The sequence below is a fragment of the Lontra canadensis genome, unplaced genomic scaffold (genome assembly GCF_010015895.1).
Source record: "Lontra canadensis isolate GAN:19392208 unplaced genomic scaffold, GSC_riverotter_1.0 scaffold100, whole genome shotgun sequence".
Lineage (NCBI taxonomy): Eukaryota > Metazoa > Chordata > Mammalia > Carnivora > Mustelidae > Lontra > Lontra canadensis.
In genome coordinates, this window is record NW_022631094.1 from 213944 (window position 1) to 238234 (window position 24291).

Here is a 24291-nt window from a genome sequence, read left to right on the forward strand (position 1 = left end):
ATTGTTAGAGTATAGACTGATTTTTGTATATCGATCATGCATTCTGCACCTTGTTAAATTTGCTTATTAGTCCTAGTAGCTTTTCTCTAGATTAACTTGTATTATCTATGTAGATGATTATGTCAGTTGTAAATAAATGGAATTTTAGGGGTACCTGGGTGGCTCAGTGGGTTAAGCCTCTGCCTTCGGCTCAGGTCATGGTCTCAAGGTCCTGGGATTGAGCTCTGCATCCAGCTCTCTGCTCAGCAGGGAGCCTGCTTCCCCCCCACCCCCCGCCTGCCTCTTTGCCTACTTGTGTTCTCTCTCTCTCTCTGTCAAATAAATAAATAAAATCTTTTTTAAAAATGGAATTTTACATTTTCCTTTTCACAATGCTTTTTATTTCTTTTTATTGCTTACCAATGTCTAGAGCCTCTAGTAATGTGTTGAATAGAAGTGATAAGAGAAGTCTTAGGTGGAAATATTCAATCTCTCGCATTAATGTTAGCAATACATTTTTCACAGATGCTGTGTATTGGATTTAGGAAATTCCCTTCTATTGCTAGTTTACTGAGACGTTTTATTTTTTTTTTAAGAGTTTATTTATTTGAGAGAGAGAGAGAGAGGAGGAGGAGGAGGGAGAGGAAGAGGGAATCTGAAGCCCACTCTGCACTGAATACAAAACCCAGTGTGGGGCTTGATCCTACGACTGTAAGATCATGACCTGGGCCGAAACCAAGAGTTGGATGCTTAACTGAGAACCACCCCAGGCGCCCCTATTGAGAGTCATTAATCAAGAATTCTCTCTCTCTCTTTTGTAAGCATGTAACATGTATATTTCTGAGTTTATTAAAACTCAAAATTGCACTAAGACTTTGAGACAAAGATGTATATCCATACATGCACAGTCATACACCATTATATTTTTACGTTATTTAAAAACAATTTGTAATAGGAATATACTATGAGCAACTCTACGCCAACAAATTTGACAATCTGGAAGAAATGGATGCATTCCTAGGACATATAAACTACCACAACTGAACCAGGAAGAAATAGAAAGCCTGAACAGACCCATAACCAGTAAGGAGATTGAAACAGTCATCAAAAATCTCCAAACAAACAAAGGTCCAGGGCCAGATGGCTTCCCAGGGGAATTCTACCAAACATTTAAAGAAGAACTAATTCCTATTCTCCTGAAACTGTTCCAAAAAATAGAAATGGAAGGAAAACTTCCAAACTCATTTTATGAGGCCAGCATCACCTTGATTCCAAAACCAGACAAGGATCCCATCAAAAAAGAGAACTACAGACCAATATCCTTGATGAACACAGATGCAAAAATTCTCACCAAAATACTAGCCAATAGGATTCAACAGTACATTAAAAAGATTATTCACCACGACCAAGTGGGATTTATTCCAGGGATGCAAGTTTGGTTCAACATCCGCAAATCAATCAATGTGATACAACACATTAATAAAAGAAAGAATAAGAATCATATGATACTCTCAATAGATGCTGAAAAAACATTTGATAAAGTACAGCATCCCTTCCTGATCAAAACTCTTCCAAGTGTAGGGATAGAGGGCACATACCTCAATATTATCAAAGCCATCTCTGAAAAACCCACCGCAAATATCATTCTCAATGGAGAAAAACTGAAAGCTTTTCCTCTAAGGTCAGGAACACGGCAGGGATGTCCATTATCACCACTGCTATTCAACATAGTACCAGAAGTCCTAGCCTCAGCAATCAGACCACAAAAGGAAATTAAAGGCATCCAAATCGGCAAAGAAGTCAAACTATCACTCTTCGCAGATGATATGATACTATATGTGGAAAACCCAAAAGACTCCTCTCCAAAACTGCTTGAACTTGTACAGGAATTCAGTAAAGTGTCAGGATATAAAATCAATGCACAGATATCAGTTGCATTTCTCTACACCAACAACAAGACAGAAGAAAGAGAAATTAAGGAGTCAATCCCATTTACCATTGCACCCAAAACTATAAGATACCTAGGAATAAACCTAACCAAAGAGACTAAAAATCTATACTCAGAAAACTATAAAGTACTCATGAAAGAAATTGAGGAAGACACAAAGAAATGGAAAAATGTTCCATGCTCCTGGATTGGAAGAATAAATATTGTGAAAATGTCTATGCTACCTAAAGCAATCTACACATTTAATGCAATTCCTATCAAAGTACCATCCCTTTTTTTCAAAGAAATGGAACAAATAATCCTAAAATTTATATGGAACCAGAAAAGACCTCGAATAGCCAAAGGAATATTGAAAAAGAAAGCCAAAGTTGGTGGCATCACAATCCCGGACTTCAAGCTCTATTACAAAGCTGTCATCATCAAGACAGCATGGTATTGGCACACAAACAGACACATATATCAATGGAACAGAATAGAGAGCCCAGAAATAGACCCTCAACTCTATGGTCAACTAATCTTCGACTAAGCAGGAAAGAATGTCCAATGGAAAAAAGACAGCCTCTTCAATAAATGGTGTTGGGAAAATTGGACAGCCACATGCAGAAAAATGAAATTGGATCATTTCCTTACACCACACACGAAAATGGACTCAAAATGGATGAAGGACCTCAATGTGAGAAAGGAATCCATCAAAATCCTTGAGGAGAACACAGGCGGCAACCTCTTCGACCTCAGCCGCAGCAACATCTTCCTAGGAACATCGCCAAAGGCAAGGGAAGCAAGGGCAAAAATGAACTATTGGGATTTTATCAAGATCAAAAGCTTTTGCACAGGAAAGGAAACAGTTAACAAAACCAAAAGACAACTGACAGAATGGGAGAAGATATTTGCAAACGACATATCAAAGAAAGGGCTAGTGTCCAAAATCTATAAAGAACTTATCAAACTCAACACCCAAAGAACAAATAATCCAATCAAGAAATGGGCAGAGGACATGAACAGACATTTCTGCAAAGAAGACATCCAGATGGCCAACAGACACATGAAAAAGTGCTCCATATCACTCAGCATCAGGGAAATACAAATCAAAACCACAATGAGATATCACCTCACACCAGTCAGAATGGCTAAAATTAACAAGTCCGGAAATGACAGATGCTGGCGAGGATGCGGAGAAAGGGGAACCCTCCTACACTGTTGGTGGGAATGCAAGCTGGTGCAACCACTCTGGAAAACAGCATGGAGGGTCCTCAAAATGTTGAAAATAGAACTAACCTATGACCCAACAATTGCACTACTGGGTATTTACCCTAAAGATACAAACGTAGTGATCCGAAGGGGCACGTGCACCCGAATGTTTATAGCAGCAATGTCTACAATAGCCAAACTATGGAAAGAACCTAGATGTCCATCAACAGACGAATGGATAAAGAAGAAGTGGTATATATACACAATGGAATACTATGCAGCCATCAAAAGAAATGAAATCTTGCCATTTGCGACGACGTGGATGGAACTAGAGGGTATCATGCTTAGCGAAATAAGTCAATCGGAGAAAGACAACTATCATATGATCTCCCTGATATGAGGGAGAGGAGATGCATCATGGGGGGTTAAGGGGGTAGGAGAAGAGTAAATGAAACAAGATGGGATTGGGAGGGAGACAAACCATAAGTGACTCTTAATCTCACAAAACAAACTGAGGGTTGATGGGGGGAGGGGGGTGGGGGGGTGGGGTTATGGACATTGGGGAGGGTATGTGCTATGGTGAGTCCTGTGAAATGTGTAAACCTGGCGATTCACAGACCTGTACCCCTGGGGATAAAAATATATGTTTAAAAAAAATAAAATTAATAAAAAAAATAAAAAAAAAACAATTTGTATTATATTGAGGACCATGAACCACATGATTTATTCTGTTTTTCTCTGTTTTCATATTTGTAACTCCTTTCTCTGACAATAAAAACCCAAGTTCATTATCCTTAAGACATTTGCTTATTTGGTCAACTTCCTGTGTGTATCCATTCTCCCACCACTGTACCATCCCATACCTCTTGCAGATGCGCTTGGGCTCTGACACTCACTGGACTGCTGGTGCCTTCCCTGATATGGATACTCTCTTTACCCTGTTAAGCCTCTGACTCCATGCCCTGAGCTGCTCTTCTGCATGGACACCACCTTAGTCTGACCTTGCTTTGACATTCTGCACTTGTTATCACCTTCTACATGGAAGCCCTCCCCACTGGTTTATGCACTGACATCTTGTACTGGACAACTATGTGAATGTCCTCACCCCTGTTGGCTTCTGAAACTCATGTTGGGCTATACCCCTATAGAGCCTCCTCTTTGCCCTACTTAGACATGCATCTTTGCAAAGGCTGCTCTCCCCCATGGTTATCTTCCTCAGCTTCTTGGGCTCCAAAGTCCCATGACATACAGTTTATAAGCAGAGAATTCCTCCTGACCTTGCTGGAGCTGTGATATCCTGTGCTGGGCCACTCTTTTGCATGGAGCTGTCCTTACCCTTTGTGGCTTATTCCTGTGATGGGCAGCTGTATTCAGAAGACTACTTATTTTGTTTGGCCTCCTATATCCCTCTTCCCACCCCAACTTGGACATATAACGTGTTTGGAAATGATATGAAGAGGAGAACGAATAGAAGAACTCACTCATTTACTTATTGTGATTAACTTAGAATAATTTTTTTAATTCAAACTTTAAAAATTTCCATTGTGCTTTTGATTAGGATTTTGTTAAGCTTATTTTAGAAGGAAATGACATATTGGCAGTACTGGGTCTCTCCATCTTTGGATGGTCCTGCTCAATTAGTGCAGAAGAGTCTCCCATAGGGCAGCTATAGCCACAGTTAAAGTCAGCTAGAGCTGTAATTAGGTCAAACCTCAGTATACTTCAGTGGACAGGTACGACTATGACCCAGAATGAAATAGCCTACCCACTAAAGGAATTGCAAGACTTTGCCAATATGTATCAACAGAATCTGGACAGAACTAAGGTGGGAGGGGTGTAACGCTAGTTCTGGCCAAATTTATTGATATTGATGTATTTATTAGAGAGTATAGATTCAGTGTACTGCTAGAGGTGGCTCTAAGAGTTTTCTTGATTGGTTGATGAAAATTTAGATTCAATGATAGCATATATTTAATGAGGTTGAGATGTCAGAGCTTCCATGGCTTAATGTGGAGGAGAGACTCCAAAGGCTTAAGAAGTTAGGAATATTGAACTGAATGTTTTATGTGTGACCCGCACAGCCAGCTCCCAACTATATTTCACAAGATGACCCAAAGACACTCCCTTCACAAAAGCAATGAAATATAAATGAGGGGAGCAGCTGCATCCCTAAAAATCTCTGTGCCTGCTCTCCTTTCTAGGCAAGGTCTGACTTTAGGGGATGCCACCATTTAGGGTTCCCTGATTTTAAAGGGGGTGATGGGATTTTGAAGTAGCAGGGGACAAATAGTACATTTAACTGCCTAAGGCAAGGTTAGCGCCGATACTATAAAGGATAGGGAGGGCATACTACTAATAAGAATGTTTTGAATGTTGGAGATCGTTGGCAGTGGCTAGTTGATAATGGTGTCCCTCAGAAGTAATTATAAGGAGTCTACTAAAATATTGCTTGATCTACAGAACAGGAAAAACTGTAAGCCTCACAGTAGAAAGCCAGACTTAAGTTGCCACCGAGGAGGCTTGAGGTCTCTTACCCAGTTTCCAGATATAGGTAAAGTCACAGAGACAGAGCCCTTTGATTGAAAGGTAGACCATGTACCCTTGATACCACTGCTACCAACATACATTGTAATTATCTTCTAAGATTTCTTTAAAAGGACCGGAGACAATTTACTAGAATGACTGTCCATTGGAAAAAGGAAATACCAAGATGTTTTGGGGATTTTTAGAAACCAGCTCTGAAATGATCTTAATCCCAGAGGGCCCCACAGCCAAAGTGAAATTTTATGGTGTTCAGATTATAGATGATGTGTAGCTCAAATCAGGCCCATATTAGGCCACTTTGGTTCAGAGACTCAGCTAGTGGTTATTTTCCCGGTTTCTGGAGGTACACATGGAATAGACAGGATTGACAACTGGCAGAATCCCCATATGTGCTCTCTGACCCTTGGGCGATGGCCACTAGGGTAGGAAGGGATACGTGGAAGCCCCTAGGATTTCCAGTCATACCAAGAAAGGAAGTCAGAAGTAATACTGCACCCCAGGGTGATGGGGGCGGCAGGGATCGTAAAAATAATGCTGCTGAAGGCATGAAAAAAAGTGCAAGTTGTGGAAGACATGAAAAAAATGCAAGTCATGGAAGACATGACCGTTATTTTTTTCTTTTTTCCTTTTTGTGATGCAAATGTCTGATTTAAGCTTTGATGGCAGAGGCATGCACTTCAAAGAGGCCTGCACATCAAAGACAGCTATCTTGAATAAAGACAGTGCCAGCCACAGGGCTAGATGAAGAGTCAAGCTGCCCCCAGGCTCCATTCTTTTTAGAGATGTCAGTTGATTTTGATAACTGAGCATTGGAGCTCCTGGTTTTTCTAGTCCCAGGCTAAAAATTTCTGCTCTTGTGTTTTAAATTCACCGATGAAGAAGGAGCCTGCTAAACACTAGGCAATCTATTCTCAACTCCAATAAAAGCAGAACTCCAGGTCCCTGATCTTTTTCTACCCATGACCTTGCCGTGTAGCCTCAGGTGTGCTATGTAATTTGCAGGACTTGTAAGTAACAGACTTGCTTTTCAAAGTGCCCTGATGGTTATTGTTGAGGTTATTGCATGGGGTTGGTCCAGACCCTGGTTTCCAGCTGAGACCTACACAAAACACGATACTTATCACATCTCCATTGAACTCATCAGTTTGGCCTGGGCAAAAATCACATGCATCTTGAAGAAGGAGCAACTTCTACTGCAGAAGGTGGTAACTAAAATTTCAGATGCTACCCCAGGTGTATCTTTCCTGGGGCAAATTGACATGTTCTTTGACATTTGCTTTGCCACTGTTGACCTGGTATATGTCTTTTTCTCTATACCAATTTGTGAAGACCACCAGAAATAGTTTGCCTTTACTCGTCAGGACTAACAATACACTTTCCCAGTTCTGCCTCAGGCTAGGCCAATTCTGTTCTTTGCTGCATTTTTTCTGCCAAGACCGTGATTGTCCTGACATGTTACAAAATATCAAACTCTACCTCGCTGGTGACATTATGATGATTGGCTCTGATGTTCACAAAGTAGCAGATACTCGAGGGGCCTTCCTAATGGGAACTAGAAGGTGAGAGATAGATCTTAGAAAAATTTATTTGCCTGTGACCTCAGCGAAGTTTCCAGAAGTTTAAGTGTCACTTTTCCTGAGGGATGGTCGAGTTGCTGTTCTTTGAACCACCTACAATGAAAAAAAGGCAAAATTCTTGGTGAGCAACATATACATTATACACAGCATTTGCATGTGCTACTTGGATCATCTACAGAATCAACGATAAGGCTACCAGTTCTAAGTAGAGATGAGCAAAAGAATGCCCTGCCACAAGTTCAGGCTGTAGTATAAGCCACTGTATCCCTTGGGACATTTTACCCATTAGGTCCAATGATACTTAAAGTGTCTGTGGCAAATGGTTATGCTGTAAGGACTCTGGGCAAGCACTGACCATATAGTCACAGCACCAAGCTCTAGGATCTAGGAGCATATCTATGCCTTGTGCTGGATATGACTACTTTCTTTTTAAAAAATAGTGGTATGTATATCAGTCTGAGTCCCAGGCACTGAGAACCATGGGAACTAATGGTGCAATTCTGAGGGTAGAAGATGAGATGAGACATCTCAGCTAAAGGAGTGATGCAGGGAGAAAAAAGACAGGGTTGCAAATTCCTCCTTCCACTTTCTGTTCTATTCAGTCCCTCAGTGGATTGGATGGGGTCTGACCTGTACTGGGGAGGGCTGCTTACTTTGTTGAGTCCACTAATTCAAATGCTAATCTCATCTGGAAACATCCTCACAGACACACTCAGAAATAATGTTTAATCTGGGTGCTCTTTGGCCCATTTAAACTGATACATAAAATTAACCATCACATATTGCTAGGTATTTGAAAAAAGAATAGATTTGGAAAATGGGTGACAAGGATGTCTGGGAAAGAGGTCTATGGATGGACCTCTTGGAAGATCAGATTATAAAGATGTTTGTGTCCCAGGTAAATGATGACCAAAGGCATTCACTGAAGAGAAGCTCTCAGTAATTAGGTGGACAAATCATGTATTCTGTGGATGTCATTCTCTTTTCACAGCCACTCCAGTGCTTGCTCAATGGGTGCATGAAAAGAGCAGCTATGGTGGTAGGGATAGAGTCTATTCATTGGTTTGACAGCATGGATTTGCTCTTACCAAGGCTGACCTGGCAAACACCACTGCTGAGAGCCTACTGTGTTAGCAAGAGACCAATACTGATTCCCTACTATGGTCCCCTTCACTGGGGGAACCAACCAGTCACCTCATGGCAGGCTGATTACATTGGACCTATTCCATCCTGGAGAGGGCAGAGATTTGTCCTCAGTGGAATAGACATGTTCCAGACCTGAATACACCTTTTCTGCCCGACAATGCCTCCGCTAGTAGCGGAGTCTATGGACTCACAGAACCCCTTACCCCCATCGTGGTACTTCCCGTAACACTGTTTCTGATTGGTGATTTCCATAGCACTGCTTCTTTTATAGCAAAAGGAATGCAGCAATGGGCTCTTGGCCATGGAATTAAGTGGTCTTCTCCATACTCCATCAATTAGAAGCAATTAGACAAATTTTGAAAGCTTACTAATGTAATAGAATGGCTCACTGAAGACTCATTTGTGTCAGTCGAGAGGCATGCCTTGAAAGAAATGGGTGCTATATTAAAGAATACCAAGGGCTGCCTGAGTGGCTCAGTCAGTTAAGCATCTGCCTTCGATTCAGGTTATGATCTCAGGGTCCTGGGATAGAGTCCCACATTAGGCTTCCTGCTCAGCAGGAAGTCTGCTTCTCCTTCTCACTCTCCCTCTGTGCTCTCGTTCTCTCTCTCTCAAATAAGTAGATAAAATCTTAAAAGAAAAAGAAAAAGAATACCGGATATGCTTTGAAACAGAGAATAATCCAAGGTGGTGTTTCCCCCCAGTCAGAACATATGGGTCTTGGAATCAAGGAGTGGAAGTGGTTCATTCACTTGTAAGCCCAATCATTCATTGGTAGAATTTTTGCTTCCCACCCTGGCTGCCTTGTGTTCTACTTGGATGGAATTCTTAGTCCGCAAAGAGAAGATGCTCTCCAGAGGACTCCCTATGGCCCCAGGTGAATCACCTCAGTCACTGTGGTGCTCTGCCAGACCTGACTGAGGAGAAGAGAAGCATCACTGACATTTCTGTGAAGAGTCCAGGAGAAAGACAGTCTCTCAAAGGTGCTCGTTTCTGGATAATACATTCTGGGTATTATTGGAAGAGTTTTGATTCTGTCAAGTTTATACAAGAAGAGAGAAATCAGCCATGCATACAGATTTTTTTATTTGCTTGTCTAAATGGAAAGAAAAGTCATGGTTTCAAGAATGTTGAAGTGGACAAATCTTTCCCAGGCTTCTGAGACTCTTGAAGATGCAGTTGAAACGCTTGCATACCATCCTATCTGTAAGTTGTGGCAGAAGACTAACACAGAGCTGGGTTGCTGGTTAACACAAAATTAATGTTAGTCCAGTGACATACTGCTTTAGCCATCCCTGGTGACTATGCTAATGTTATTACTATGCATACGTTCACTTCAAGATGAACGGCTCACTTGCACCTTTATTTTTTAAAGATTTTTGTTTATTTATTTGACAGCCAGAGATGGAACACAAACAGGGGGAGTGATAGAGGGAGAAGCAGACTTCCAGCTGAGCAGGGAGCCTGATGCTGGGCTCCATCCTAGGACCCTGGGATCAGGACCTGAGCCAAAGGCAGAGGCTTGATGACTGAGCCACCGAGGTGCCCCATTTATTTTAAAGAGTGGGGAGGGGCGGAGGGAGAGAATCTTCGAGTAGAATCCCTGTGGAGCACGGAGCCGGGTGTGGGACTCGATCCCATGATCCCAAGATGGTGTCCGGAGCCGAAATCACCAGTTGGATGCTCAACCAAGTTAGCCACCCAGATGTCCCTCCACTTGCACCTTTACAACAGTGCCTCTTTCGTCTGTATTCTCATGTTGTAGTTAAATGCACATATTCTGGTGTCTGATACTGGGGTTTGAATCCCGGCTCAGTCACTTTCCAATTCTGTGATCTCGTGTATGTCAATTAACCTCTCTGTGCCCAAGTTTCCTTATCTACAAAACAAGGATGATGGTGGTATGTACTTTGGAGTCTTGTTTGGAGATTTAATTAAGATAACACATTCAAAGTCCTTACAGTAGTGCTTGGACCACAGTAAGCAATGAATACACGTTAGCAATTAATATAATCATTTAGCCATGCTTGCTCAACGTCTACTTGCCAGGAATACAGACCATTTTATATCCTCTATCTCTCTTTCTCTGGCAAACCTTCAGAATGCCTGCTAAATATCTGTAATGGACCAAATTGTGTCTCCTTCCCTCTCCTCCCAAATTCACATGTGGAATCCTAACCCCCAAAGAGACTGCATTTGGAGATGAAGACTTTAGGGAGGTAATTACTTCTTTAGGTCACATGGGTGGGCCTCTAATCTGATAGGATTGGTGTCCTTATACAAGGAGGAAGAGACATCACATCTCTCTCTCTCTCTCTCTCCATGCAGGGAAGAAGAGGCCACATGAAGACACAGAGGGTGAGGCAGCTGTCTACAAGCCTGGAAGAGAGCCCTCCCCAGAAACCAACCCTGATGATGTCTTAATCTTAGACTTCTGGCCTCTAGAACTGCAACAAGAGAAATGTCTGCTGATTAAGCCGTCTAGTCTGTGTATTTTGTCATGGTGGCCTGAGTAGTCTAAGAGCAAGACATGATGAAGTTTCCTAATTTACATGCTCAGTGAGACAAATGAGCAGTGCTGATATATGGTGTCCGAGATCATCCTTGAACACCATTTACCCATCGTGTGAAAGTCTGGTATCTACCATGGGGTGTGTGTGGGGGGGTCATAAACACTATCAGGACTACTGTTCACTTGATTCCATCTAATGATAATTGTTTTTTTTTTCCCTGCAAAATTCATCAAAGCCCTAGGCTGACTACTAGATATGCAGGTACTAGTTATTATCTGTGAGAAGCCTTCACTGTTACTTCTGTCTGCTTTTAGGCTAATCATAGAGGACTTTGTAGGAATAAGTACTTGGTTGACTGAGTCACTGATCAGATTCTGGACTAATATGATTGTGGGGCAATTGGAGCTTCCCATTCCCTTACCAGCTGGGCAGTGCTGGGTGAAGTCCTGATCATTCCATTTCTGGGGGTGCCCGAAGCCCTCCCTTGTTTGTCCCCTTTTGCCTGAGCCTGCCCTTCTCACGGTTTCTTCTTCCAGTTTCAGTCCTAGTGGGATCTGGACGACAGAGTTGCCTTTGAAAGACTAGAGTCACAACAAGCATTCACGAGTTAAATTGCGCTAACTAAAGATTTAAGGATCAGAGGAAGAAGATGGGGGCCTTAGGGAGGTGAAGCCCAGCATTGAAACTTCCTCTCCTGCTGCTTTATCCTCTTTTCTCCTCACCTTTCCTTACAGAATTCCCTAAGAACTTTCCCTTCAAGGCACGGAAAAATTTAGCGGGGCTTCGAGACTCACACTTGCAGAAACCCTAGTAAATAAGATGATTAGGGCACAAGGAGTCTTCCATGTTAAGGCAGTTCTGCTTACATATTTATTATAAATATATATTACATACAATATGTAGGACAAGTACCATGGAATGCATATTACATGCATGATTATATGCACGATGTATTGCATATATAAAAATATTATATAGTTATAAATTAATGTCCTCTTTTTTCCTTACTATATCAGGAACACTTCGCCATTTGGACATAAAAGGAGCTACTGACTTGAGAGAGAGAGAGACTGCTGAGCCTGAGTCTCATCAGACTCACGCACTGACTTGTGAAAAGCTGGTTGGAATTTACTTCTTAATTTATTCCTCGGGTGTAGGGTGTTCGGAATCTGGAAGTAGGAATTATATAAATCATGCCGCTTTAGCAAAATCAGGACAAAATGGCTTTTCAGATCTTTTATTAAGGCTTTCCTAAGATTATCATAAAATAAGCAACTTGAAAGAGAGCGAAAGAGAGATCTCCAAAAAAGTTTATTAGCCCACGCTGTTTCCGAATGAACCTCCATGAAACATAAGTTGATTTCTACGCATTTTGACTCTAAAAGAACGACACAGAAAATGTAAACGCATCTGCCGAAGACTCATGCAAAGCCACAACGATTGTCGTCTGCAGGCCACGCGTTTGGAACAGGCTTTCCGCTTGGAAAGCTCTGACCCAGCGCATCCGTGGGGCCAGGGAGGAGGGCTGGGCCGCCGCTCCCGGCAGCGAGCGACCTTCCAGCGCAGGCTCCGCACTCCCCCGACTCCGCGCCGGGCCAGGGGGTACGGACACCGCACCCCGCGGCTCCCGAGCGCCCCTGGCCCGGGGCCCATGCCCGCCCCGGCCGCCTCCCCGCCCCCTCCTGCCGCCGCCCACGCCCCGTCGCGGGGGGGCTGGGCAGGAGGCGGGCAGCTGGCCCGCCCCGAGACCCTTTAAAGCGTCGCGGGCGAGGGCCGGGCGCGATAAGCTCGGCGGTGGAGAGAGCAGCTCCGAGCTCAGCGCTCAGGGCTGCCCTTCGCCCGCCGGCGGGGCGGCGCTGTCGGCCGGAGCGGGCTCTCCAGGCTCCCCGACGCCTCCTGTTTGCCGCGGCCGCGCCATCCCGCTCTGTCCTGCCAGTCCCGGGCGTCCCTGCCATGCGCCCAGGCTAGTGCGCACAGGGCGCAGCGCCGAACCCGGCCGCGCCCTCCGCCCGCTCCAGCCACCAGCTCCCGCCGCCGGCATGCTGCGCCCGCTGCTGCTCGCGGCGTTCTGCCTGGCCGGCCGGCTCGGGACCACCCGCGGCTGCCAGCTGCCCTCCGAGTGGAGACCCCTGAGCGAGGGCTGCCGCGCGGAGCTGGCCGAGATCATCGTGTACGCCAAGGTGCTGGCGCTGCACCAGGAGGTGCACGGCCTGTACAACTACCTGCCATGGCAGTACGAGGCCAGCGACGCGGGGCTCTTCTACTCGGCCGAGATCGAGATGCTGTGCGACCAGGCGTGGGGCAGCATGCTCGAGGTGCCCGCAGGCTCCAGACTCAACCTCACCGGCCTGGGCTACTTCTCATGTCACTCCCACACCGTGGTCCAGGACTACTCCTATTTCTTCTTCCTCAGGTGAGCGCGGCACCTCCCGCCCACACCTCCTCCTCCAGCTATTTCATGACCTCCCGAGGGCACCGTTATCTGGAGCCAGGCCCGGAACACCAGGGAATCCTGTCCGTGCCATTTGGGAATACGCCTTGGGCTCCTTTTCCTTCCTCTTTATTCTCTCCTACTCCGTGGGACGTCTGACAAAGGTCCTGGGTGCATTTGGCTAAGGCTGTTAAAAACAAAACGAGGTTTGATTTCTGTGCTTAAAGCGTAGAAGATTGTTTCAGGCAAAAGCCCAAGGTGGTTTCCAAAAATCCATTTGACTCTTCTCCTTTAAATGTATACTTTTAATTGGATTCCCTGGAAGTAGCTTGGGATGGTGAGGAGGGGGAAAAAAAACCCCAAATTTTGAAATCAGACTCGTTGGAATTCTGGCTCTGCTCCTCCTGCGATTTTTTTTTTTTTTTTGAGAAAATTGTCTTTTGAAGAACCTCCCTGTCCTCACTTCCATAATGTGAGAAACCAGCTCGGTTGAGACTAGCGCACAATTACACAGAACACCTGGTGCAGGTTAGATGCAGAAGGAATAGTCCCTCTTTTCCCCACCTGCTGAAATGCCAAGATAGGCATGGTGTGGAATGCAGCCCAGCTGTTTTTGTTTGACTCTTTATCCACCACCATCGGACCTCAGCGCTGGGCTTTGCAAAATAGCAAAGGTTTCTGTGGGGGCCTTCTGGAGGGGTGTCTGGTTCAGAGTGCTTTGAAGAGTATAGGTGAAACAGGCAGGCGGTGCTCTCTGACTGGAGGCTCCTGGAATCTTGTTAAGTTCCATGAAAGCTGGCCTGCAGTCAAGACGGAATTCACGTGTATAAGAATTCAGTCGATGGGTTTGCAGTTTGAAATGGAGAACAGGTGGAACCCTGGATGCATTGGCTGTCTCCAGTTGAATCAGGGTGGTATAGAACAGCTGAGAGAAGCCTTGAACTAGAATGTAACCTCCGTATTAAACTAGTGAGGGAATTAATCCACAGTTGAGACTGGTAATGGTTCCAGTTTTCCCAGTCTGTGAAGTGGCAGCAAGGACAGTTGGAATGACTGTGACCCCAGTCTGCAGACTCAATTTTAGTTCTTGAGACTTCACATCCTGCTGAGAAAGAAAAAAAAAAAGTAAGATGCACCCGGGGGGCGTTCATAAGCTCATGGCAACACATGTTTCCCGTATTGAAGCCAGAACCTCTAAGTTTAGAATACGTGGCGTGCTTCGTGTTGGCTTGAGTGGTTTAGTGAGATTAAGTTTTTTTTTTCTTTAATTGCTGAGGAAGTATAGTTTCTAAATAAAGTCAGCAAGGAGTGAGATAGTATCCTTGATGCAAAGAAACTCAACTCCGCTTTTTCATGTATTTCCTTAGGAAGGACACTGAGACCTCAGCTATAAAACTATTAATCACTGAAACTTTCTTTTCCAAAGAAAAAAAAGAGCTGGAGAACTTAAGCAGACATGATTTTTCCTCTGATTTTTATCATGGAAGAGCTTTGTCCGGTGGCTGTGTGGTGGTCAGCCAGCTCTTTAATCTTTCCCTCTGACATATTTACAAAAAGTTAGGGCAGAAATACAGAGTCAACTGGTAGTCTGACAGATTTCCATTTCACAGGGCTGTGTTGCCCTGAGTGCGTTAACAGCCGCATACAAATCATTCCTCCCCTGTTATTCTGGGACCCAGTGAGATGAGAACAGATTCTGGGCAGTGTCACAGGGGAAAGTGGCAGTGGAGGCTCCCTGGCGAGGCCTCCATCCCTTCTTTGTACTGAAGGGTAACTTTGACCTCCTCTCCCTCTACGGGATTTCTTTCTCTTTCCAACACCGTTTACTCTGAGCTCTATAACAATGTTAAGATCTCTACCGTACTCACTCTATGCCAGCTACTTGATCTAGTGCAGTCCTTCCACCACCAGCAAGAAGGTGTTATTCTCTTTTTACAGACTGGAATAGTGAAGCTTAGCTAATAGAGGAAATTCAACTCTTGACAGAAGAGCAGTAGCAATGGCAGGATTCGAACCTGGGTCATTAGAACTGGCTTTCCTTTGGTCAAGAAACAAGGAACACCCAGTGAGAAAGAAGGCCACTTGGGAGATCTACAAGTAGACAAACCCATATGCACACCCCCACCCCCACAACCCTTCACCCAGACTCTCCTTTGGGAAAACCTTAAGGATCGCCTCCTGTAACGTGAGGCAGAGAAACATTTAGAAATGGTAAGTCCTCGAATGAGAGCCACGTGAGAACTAGTGTAATGGCAAGATTGCCAGTCTTTACAGCTCTTGATGAAAGCTGGTATGCCCTATGGATGTCTAGTCTAGAGTTGAGATTTTTCCTTTTTTTCCCCATTAGGATGGATGAGAATTACAATCTCTTGCCTCACGGAGTCAATTTCCAGGATGCCATCTTTCCGGACACTCAAGAGAACCGAAGGATGTTTTCCAGTCTTTTCCAGTTTTCGAACTGTTCTCAGGGGCAGCAACTGGCAACTTTTTCCAGCGACTGGGAGATCCAGGAAGACAATAGGGTAAGAATTGGCTGTTCCCTGTGTCACAGCAAAATAACAGACTCGCTACATGTTGTCTGAATTTTATGACCAAAGGAGTCAAGTGTATTCTTCCAGAAGCCCAGACCAAAGAGTATTATCCCTCCTGTTACCCTGCAGTTAAAAAAAAAAAAAAAGTTAAAAAAAGAACACTGTTCATAAACTGGATTCCTGGGGCTTGACTAGTTGGTTGGGATTCCTCATAAAGTGAGAGAACAGATGGAATGAAGTTTGGCACACAGCCTCAGTTTCCTCTCCTGTAAAATGGAAACAATCTACATCATGGAGTTGATGCAATATGATTTAACATTGTTAAAAAAAAAAGTAAAAAAATGAAAATGTTAAAGCCTTTAACCTAGTGACTGACAAAGTACTCAGTACCTGAGAGCCGTTATGACTATTATATCATTACTCTTATTGATGGCATAATCTAGGGATTCTTCTGGGGTGAAGAGAAAGTCCTCAAGGAAATGGTTGTCTTAGCTAACACATCCATGATCATTAACTCTAGTTATGAAGACTTCAGAGGTACAGGGTAGCCAAAGCAGGCTGGAATGTAAGAGTTAAGATAATCTGAAAATATAAAAAGGGTCTGCCCATCTGAGACCGATGCCAGAGCTGGGAGATTTTAAAGACTGTCCCTTTCACAAATGGCCTTGCTATACTTGAGCTGGGATGATTGTAGGACTGGGACTCTAGAGGAAGTGGCCAGGCCCAGTCTCCCATCTGAAATGTTTTTAGGGCAGTGTGACAGATGGTTGGGAGATTCTGATGTGGGGTTTTAGGTATCCAATAGGACAAGGACTATCTTGATGGATTGATGAACTAGTTTGCGCATGTTAAGTAGCTCACATGGGTCCCCAGATCTAGAAGTGTTAAAATGGTAGTGGAGTTTCTCTTCCTCCTCCTCTTCCAACCAGTAGCTACTGTTACTTGTTTCTTATAAATGTTAGAGCATTTTCACCCAAAAGATAATTCAAACTTGTATTATTTACTGTAGTCTTTGACACAAATGGCAGCCCACCATGCACACTTGGCTATATGTTGCTTTTATTCACAAGTAGATCTTGAAGATTTTTTCTACATCAATACAGATAAAGTTGCCTTACAGGCTGTGTAGTGTGTTCCATTGTGTGCATATGTCACAATATATTTAATCAAGTCCTCTGTTAATAGGTGACTAGGTCGGTTTCCAGTATGTTATTCCAAAGAGTGTGGACATGTAGGATATTATACATACCTCATTTGGTAGGACTGCAAGTGTCTAATCTTTAGCCAATATTGTATGTCTACTATACAGCAGCTACTGTATTAGATGCTAGTTTTTCAATGTCGAAAACATTCCACCACCAGCAAGAAGGTGTTACTATCTTCTTTTTACGGACTGGAATAGTGAAGCTTAGCTAATTGAGGAAATTCAACTCTTGGCAGATAGGGGAGAAGTAGCAATGGCAAAAATACAAAGTCCCTGGTCTCCTGAAGGCTGAGTAATATTCCATTGTGTATATGGACCACGTCTTCTTTCTGCATTTGTCTATCGAAGGGCATCTCCACTCTTTCCACAGTTTGGCTATTGTGGACATTTCTGCTGTGAACATTGGATGCATGTGGCCCTTCTTTTCACTTCATCTGTATCTTTGGGTGGATATTAAGGAGGGCATGTATTGCACGGAGTGCTGGGTATTATACACAAACAATGAATCATGGAATATTACATCAGAAACTAATGATGTACTGTATGGTGACTAATATAACAATAAAAAAATAAGAAATTTAAAAAAATGAGCTCATGGGGTGCCTGGGTGGCTCAGTGGGTTAAGCCTCTGCCTTCAGCTCAGGTCATGATCCCAGGGTCCTGGGATCGAGCCCTGCATGGGGCTCTCTGCTCAGCAGGGAGCCTGCTTCCCCCTCTCTCTCTGCCTGCCTCTCTGCCTACTTGTGATCTCTCACTCTGTCAAATAAATAAAATCTTAAAAAAAAACTCATATGCTAATTGTCTTACTCTCACTTATTTCACGTTACATAATGCACTCAAGGTCCATCCTTCATCCATTGTTGGAAATGGCAGGATCTCCTTTATGAAGGCTAAGTAATCTTTGTGCATATATATACCACAGTTTCTTTATCCCTTCATCTGTCAGTGAACATGTAGGTTGTTTCCCTATCTTGGCTATTGTGAAAAATGCTTCACTGAACGTGGGAATGCAACTAAGCCTTCAAGGTACTGATATCATCCAGTTTGGGTTTATACCCAGAAGTGGGATTGCTGGGTCATTTGGTAGTTCTATTTTTAGTTTTTTAAGGAAGGTCCATACTGTTTCAGCTGTATGAAGTTTACATTCGCACCAACACTGTTTGAGGGACCTACCTCTTCTCCACATCCTTGCCAACACGTGGTATCTTCTAGGTTTTGGATAATAGCTGTCCTAACATGTGTGAGGTGATAATTCATGGTGCTTTTGGGTTACATTTCCCTGATGATTAGTGATGTTGAGCATCTTTGTGTGTGTGTGTTGACCCTCTATGTGTCCCTGGAAAAGTGTCTAGTCAGGTCCTCTGCCCATTTTTAAAAAAATTAAATTCAATTTAGTTAACATATAGCATATTATTAGTTTTAGGGGTAGAATGTGGTGATTGATCAGTTGCATTTAACACTCAGTGTTCGTTATGTCAAGTGCACTCCTTAATGCCCATCATTCCAATTACTCCATTCTCCCACCTTCCAGCAACCCTTTGTTTCCTGTAGTTCATATTCTCTTGGGATTTGCCTCCCTTTGTTTTTGTCTTATTTTATTTTTCCTTCCCTTGCTCTTTGTTCATCTGCTTTGTCTTTTAAATTCCTCATGAGTGAAATCACATGGTATGTCTTTTTCTGGTCAGTCTTTCAGCCTTTTCATGGTCAGTCTTTTTCTGACTCTTTTGCTTAGCATAATACCATCTAGTTCCATCCACAACGTTGCAAGTGGCAAGATTTCATTCTTTTTGATGGCTGAGTAGAATTCCATTGCATACATATATACACCACATCTTTATTCGTTCATTGGTCAGTGGACATCTGGGCTATTTCTGTATATTGGCTATTGTGGACTTTGCTGCTATAAACATTGGGATGTGCGTGCCCCTTTGGATCACTATTTTTGTATCCTTTGGATAAATATCTAGTAGTGTAATTGCTGGGTGGTAGGGTAGCTCTATTTTTAACATCTAAAGGAACCTCCATACTGTTTTCCAGAGTGGCTGTACCAGCTTGCATTCCCCCCAGAAGTGTAAGAGGGTTTCCCTTTCTCCACATCCTTGCCAACATTTGTTTCCTGAGTGGTGAATTTTAGCCATTCTGACTGGTAGGAAGTGGTTTCTCATTGTAGTTCTGATTTGGATTTCCCTGATGCTGAGTGATTTGAGTGTTTTTTCATGTGTCAGCAATTTGTATGTCTTCCTTGGAGAAGTGTCTGTTCATGTCTTCTGCCCATTTCTTGACTGGATTTTCTTAGTTTTTTGGGTATTGAGCTTGGTAAGTTCTTTATATATTTTTGGATACTAGCCCTTTACCTGTCATTTGTGAATATGTTCTCCCATTCTACAGGTTTTATTTTAGTTTTGTTGATTGTTTCCTTTGCTATCCTCTGCCCATTTTAAAATCCAGTTGTTTTTTGGTGTTCTGTGAGTTCTTTGTATGTTTTGGCTATTAACCTATTATTGAATATATCCTTTGCAAATATATGCTTTCATTCAGTAGGTTGCCTCTTTATTTTGTTAATGGTTTCCTTCACTGTGCAAAAGGCTTTAGTTTGATGCAATCTCAATTTTTTATTTCTGCTTTTTTTGCTTTTGCCTGAGGAGACTTACACAAAAATTATGCTCAGACCGACGTTCAAGAGTTTACTGCTTATGTTTTCTTTTTAGGGGTTTTTTAGTTTCAGGTCTTGCACTTAGAGTTTTTAATCCATTTAGAGTTTATTTTTGTATGGGTGGTGTAAGGAAGTGGTTCAGTTTCATTCTTCATGTAGCCATTCACTTTTTCCAACACTATCGAAGAGACTGTTTTTTCCCTATAGCATATTCTTGCTGTTGGCATTCTGATAGGGATTACACTGAATGTGTAAATTGCTTTGGGTAGTATGGATATTTTAACAATACTAATTCTTCCAATCCATGAGCATGGTATATCTTTCCATTTGTGTCTTCAACTTATTTCATTAGTGCTTTATAATTTTCATAGTACAGATATTTCCTCTTCTTGGTTAAATTTATTCTTGGGTATTTTATTATTATTATTTTGTTTTGTTTTGTTTTTAAAGATTTTATTTATTTATTTGACAGACAGAGATCACAGTAGGCAGAGAAGCAGGCAGAGAGAGAGAGATGGGGGGAAGCAGGCTCCCCGCTGAGCAGAGAGCCCCATGCGGGGCTTGATCCCAAAACCCCGGGATCATGACCTGAGCCGAAGGAAGAGGTTTTAACCCACTGAGCCACCCAGGTGCCCCAACGTTTTATTATTTTTGATGCAATTGTCAATGGGATTGTTTTCTTAATTTCTCTTTCTGATAATTCATTATCAGTGTATAGAAATGGAACAGATGTCTATATATAAATTTTGTATATTAGCATTTCCTATATTTATTGTCCTATCATTTGCACATAGAGACCATTTTACTTCTTCCTTTCCAATCTGGATGCCTTTTCTTTCTTGTCTAATTTCTAAGGTGAGGACTTCCAGTACTATGTTGAATTAAAGTGATGGGAATGGACATAACCTTGTCTTGTTCCTGATTGTAAGGGTAAGTTTTCCGCTTACCTGATGTTACCTGTGGTTTTTCATATATGGTATTTATTATGTTGAGGGATGTTCCTTCTGTACTCACTTTGTTGAGATTCTTTATCATAAATTATCAAGTTTTTGTGGATGTTGGATCATTCCTGGAATAAATGCCACTTATTTGTGGTGAATGGTCCTTCTAATAAGTTTTGAACTGGGTTTTGTTAATATTTGCTTGAAGATTTTTGCATCTCTGCTCATCAGGAATATTAACCTACAATTTTTTTTGTAGTGTTTCTGGCTTTGATAACAGAGTAATGCTGGCCTTGTAGAATGAATTTGGAAACGTTGCTTTAATTTGTGTGAATAGTTTGAGAAGGATAGGTATTTACTTTAAATGTTCACTAAAATTCACCTGTGAAATTGTCTGCTCCTGGAATTTTGGGAATTTTTGATTACTGATTCAGTTTTGTTGCTAATAGTGCATTCAGATTTTACATTTCTTCCTGATTCAGTCCTGGAAGTTTATATGTTTTTAGGAATTCATGTGTTTCTCCTAGATTTTACAATTTGTTGGTATATAACTGTTGGTAGTCATGTCTTATCCCTTGTACTTCTGTGGTGTTAATTGTAACTTCTTTTTCATTTATCAGTGTGAGTTCTCTTTTTTTTTTTCCTTGATGAGTTGGTTAAGGGTTTATCAGTTTTATCTTTCAAACACCCATTCTTAGATTGATCTTTTCTATAGTAATTTTAATCTCTATATTATTTATGGCCCCTCTGATCTTTATATTGTCCCATCTTCTAACTTTGGGCTTTGTTCTTCTTTGTCTAGTTGCTGTAGGTGTAAATTTAGATTGTTTGAGGTTTTGTTTTGTTTTCTTTTGACATAGGCCTGCATCACTATAAACATCCCCTTAGAACTGCCTTTGCCATGTCTCAGATTTTTGAACATAGCGTTTCTATTTTCATTTGTCTCAGGTGTTTTTTGATTTCCCTTTTGGATTAGTAGCATGTTGTTTAGCCTCTATGTGTATTTTTTTGAGTTTTTTTCCTTGTAATTTCTAGTTTCATATCTTTTGTGGTCAGAAAAGATGTTTGATATAAATTTAGTCCTTTTAAATTTATTGATACTTGTTTTGTAGTCTAACTTGTAATCTATCCTGGAGAATGTTCCATGTGTACTTGAAGAGAATGTGTATTTTGCAGTTGGATGAATTGTTCCATATATGTCTGTTCAGCCTCTCTGGTCTAACGTGTCATTTAAATCCACCATTTCCTTATTGATTCCTTGTCTAGATAATGTTTCAATGCCATTAGTAGAGTGTTAAAGTTGCACTCTTAATGTATTACTGTCAATTTCTTTTATGTCTGTTACTATTTGCTTGATCTATTCAAGTGCTTCTATGTTAGGTGCATAGATATTTATTATTGTTATGTCCTTTTGTTGGATTGATTTCTTTGTTATGCAATGCCTTTCTTTGTCTCTTGTGACTGTCTTTGTTTCAAGTCTATTTCATTTAGTAAGTATTGCTACCCCAGTTTTTGTTTTTTTTTTTTAAATTTTCATTTGCGTGGAATATCTTTTTCCATCCCTTCAGTTTCAGTCTATATGTATCTTTAGGTTTGAAGTGAGTCTCTTGTAGGCAGCATATAGAGTCTTTTTTTTATCTATTGTTACCATATGTTTTTGATTGGAGCATTTAGACAATTTACATTTAAAGTAATCATTGGTAGCTATGTACTTTTATTTTGTTGATTTATGGGTTTTTTTGGTAGTACTTTAATTTTTTAAAAATATAACTAACATATGATGTTATATTTGTTCAGTAATTCTCTATACTTCTCAGTGCTTGTCATGATAGGTGTACCTTTAATTCTCTTTATTTCACCTAGTCCCTCACTTTCCTCTTTGGCAACAACCAGTTTGCTCTATGTATTTAAGAGTCCATTTTGGGTTATATAGAATGACTCAGTTGGTTAAGCATCTGCCTTCGGTTCAGGTTGTGATCCCAAAGTCCTGGAATCGAGCTCCACCTCAGGCTCCCTGCTCAGGGGGATGGGTTGGGGTGGGTGTCTGCTTCTCCCTCTCCCTTTGCATCTCTCCCTGCTTGTTCTGTCTTTCTCTCTTTTGTGTGCTTGCTTTCACTCTCTCTCAAATAAATAAAATTTAAAAAAACAGACATTTTAGTTTTTTATTTTTGTTTGCTTGTTTTCTTAAATTTCACATATGAGAGAAATCCTATGGTATTTTTCTGACTGATTGATTTCACTTAGCATCATACCTTCTAAATCCATCCATGTTGTTGTAAATGGCAAGATCTCCTTGTTATGGCTGAGTAATATTCCATTGTGTCTATATACCCATCATTTTCTGTTAACCTGTGAATGGACACTTGGGTTTTTTCCATATCTTGACTATTATAAATAGTGCTGGAGTGACATAGGGGTGCATATATCTTTTTGAATTAGCATTTCTGTATTCTTTGGGTAAATACCTGGTAGTTGAATTACTGGGTCATATGATAATTGTATTTTCTATTTTTGGAGAACCCTTCATACTGTTTTCTACAGTGACTACATCAATTTGGAGTCCTGCTAACAGTGTACCAGGGTTCCTTTTTGTCCACATCCTTGCCAATACTTGTCATTTCTTGTCTTTTTGATTTTTAGCCATTCTGACAGGTATAAAGTGATACCTCATTGTGGTTTTAATTTGCATTATGCTGATGATGAGTGTTGTAGAACATCTTTTCATGTGTCTGTTGGCCATTTGTATGTCTTCTTTGGAAAATGTCCATTTAGATCTTTTGCCCATTTTTAAATTGGACTATTTGTTTTTTTGGTGTTGAGTTGTTCTTTTATATATTTTGGATACTAACCCCTTATGAGATGTATCATTTGTGAATATCTACTTTCACTCAGTAGGTTGCCATATTGTTTTGTTGTTTCCTTTGCTGTGTAAAAACTTTTTATGTTTATATACTTGCAATGGTTTAGTTTTGCTTTTTACCCCTTTGCCAGAGGAGACCTATCTAGAAAAATGTTTCTGTGGTCAATGTCAGAGAAATTATTGCCTGTATTTTCTTCTAGAAATTTTATGGTTTCAGATTTCACATTTAGGTCTGTAATCCATTTTGAGTTTATTTTTCGTATATGGTGTTTTTATAGTTCTTCTGTTGCTTTCTTCCCTTGTGCTTTGATGACTTTATTGTTATGCTTGGATTTCTTTCTCTTTGTTATTTGTGTATCTATTAAAGATTTTTGGTTTGTGGTCACCACGAAGTTTATATAAAATATCCTATGCATAACAGTCTATTTTAAGTTTTCAGTTGTATAAGGTCTAACACATTCTAAGAGCACTACATTAATATCCCCCACATTTTATGTAATTTATGCCATATATTAAGTTTTTATTTTGTGTATCCCTTAAATAATTACTATAGATCTAGTTGATTTTGCTATTTGTCCTTAAATTTTCATAATAGTTTTATAAATAGTCAATACACTACCTTTATGTTTGCTTTTATCAATGAGATTTTTCCTTTCACAGTTTTAAGTTTGTTTATGGCCTCTTTTCTGCTTCAAGAAGTACTTTAACATTTCTTATAAGGCCACTTGAGTGGTGATGAACTCCTTTAGCTTCGGCTTCTCTGGGAAACTCCTTCT

The 24291-nt window shown here is 41.4% G+C and overlaps 1 protein-coding gene across 1 annotated transcript in view; it reads left to right on the plus strand.

Annotated features, from left to right (window-relative positions):
- Nucleotides 1–12766: 12766 nt before the first annotated feature.
- CCDC3 (coiled-coil domain containing 3) overlaps nt 12767–24291 on the plus strand; it is a 107315-nt gene continuing 95790 nt past the window's right edge. Inside the window, exons 1-2 of the mRNA XM_032837814.1 lie at nt 12767–13308; nt 15674–15848. Coding sequence (XP_032693705.1) covers nt 12935–13308; nt 15674–15848 — 549 coding nt within the window. The 5' untranslated portion in view covers nt 12767–12934. The remainder of the gene's footprint in view (nt 13309–15673; nt 15849–24291) is intronic.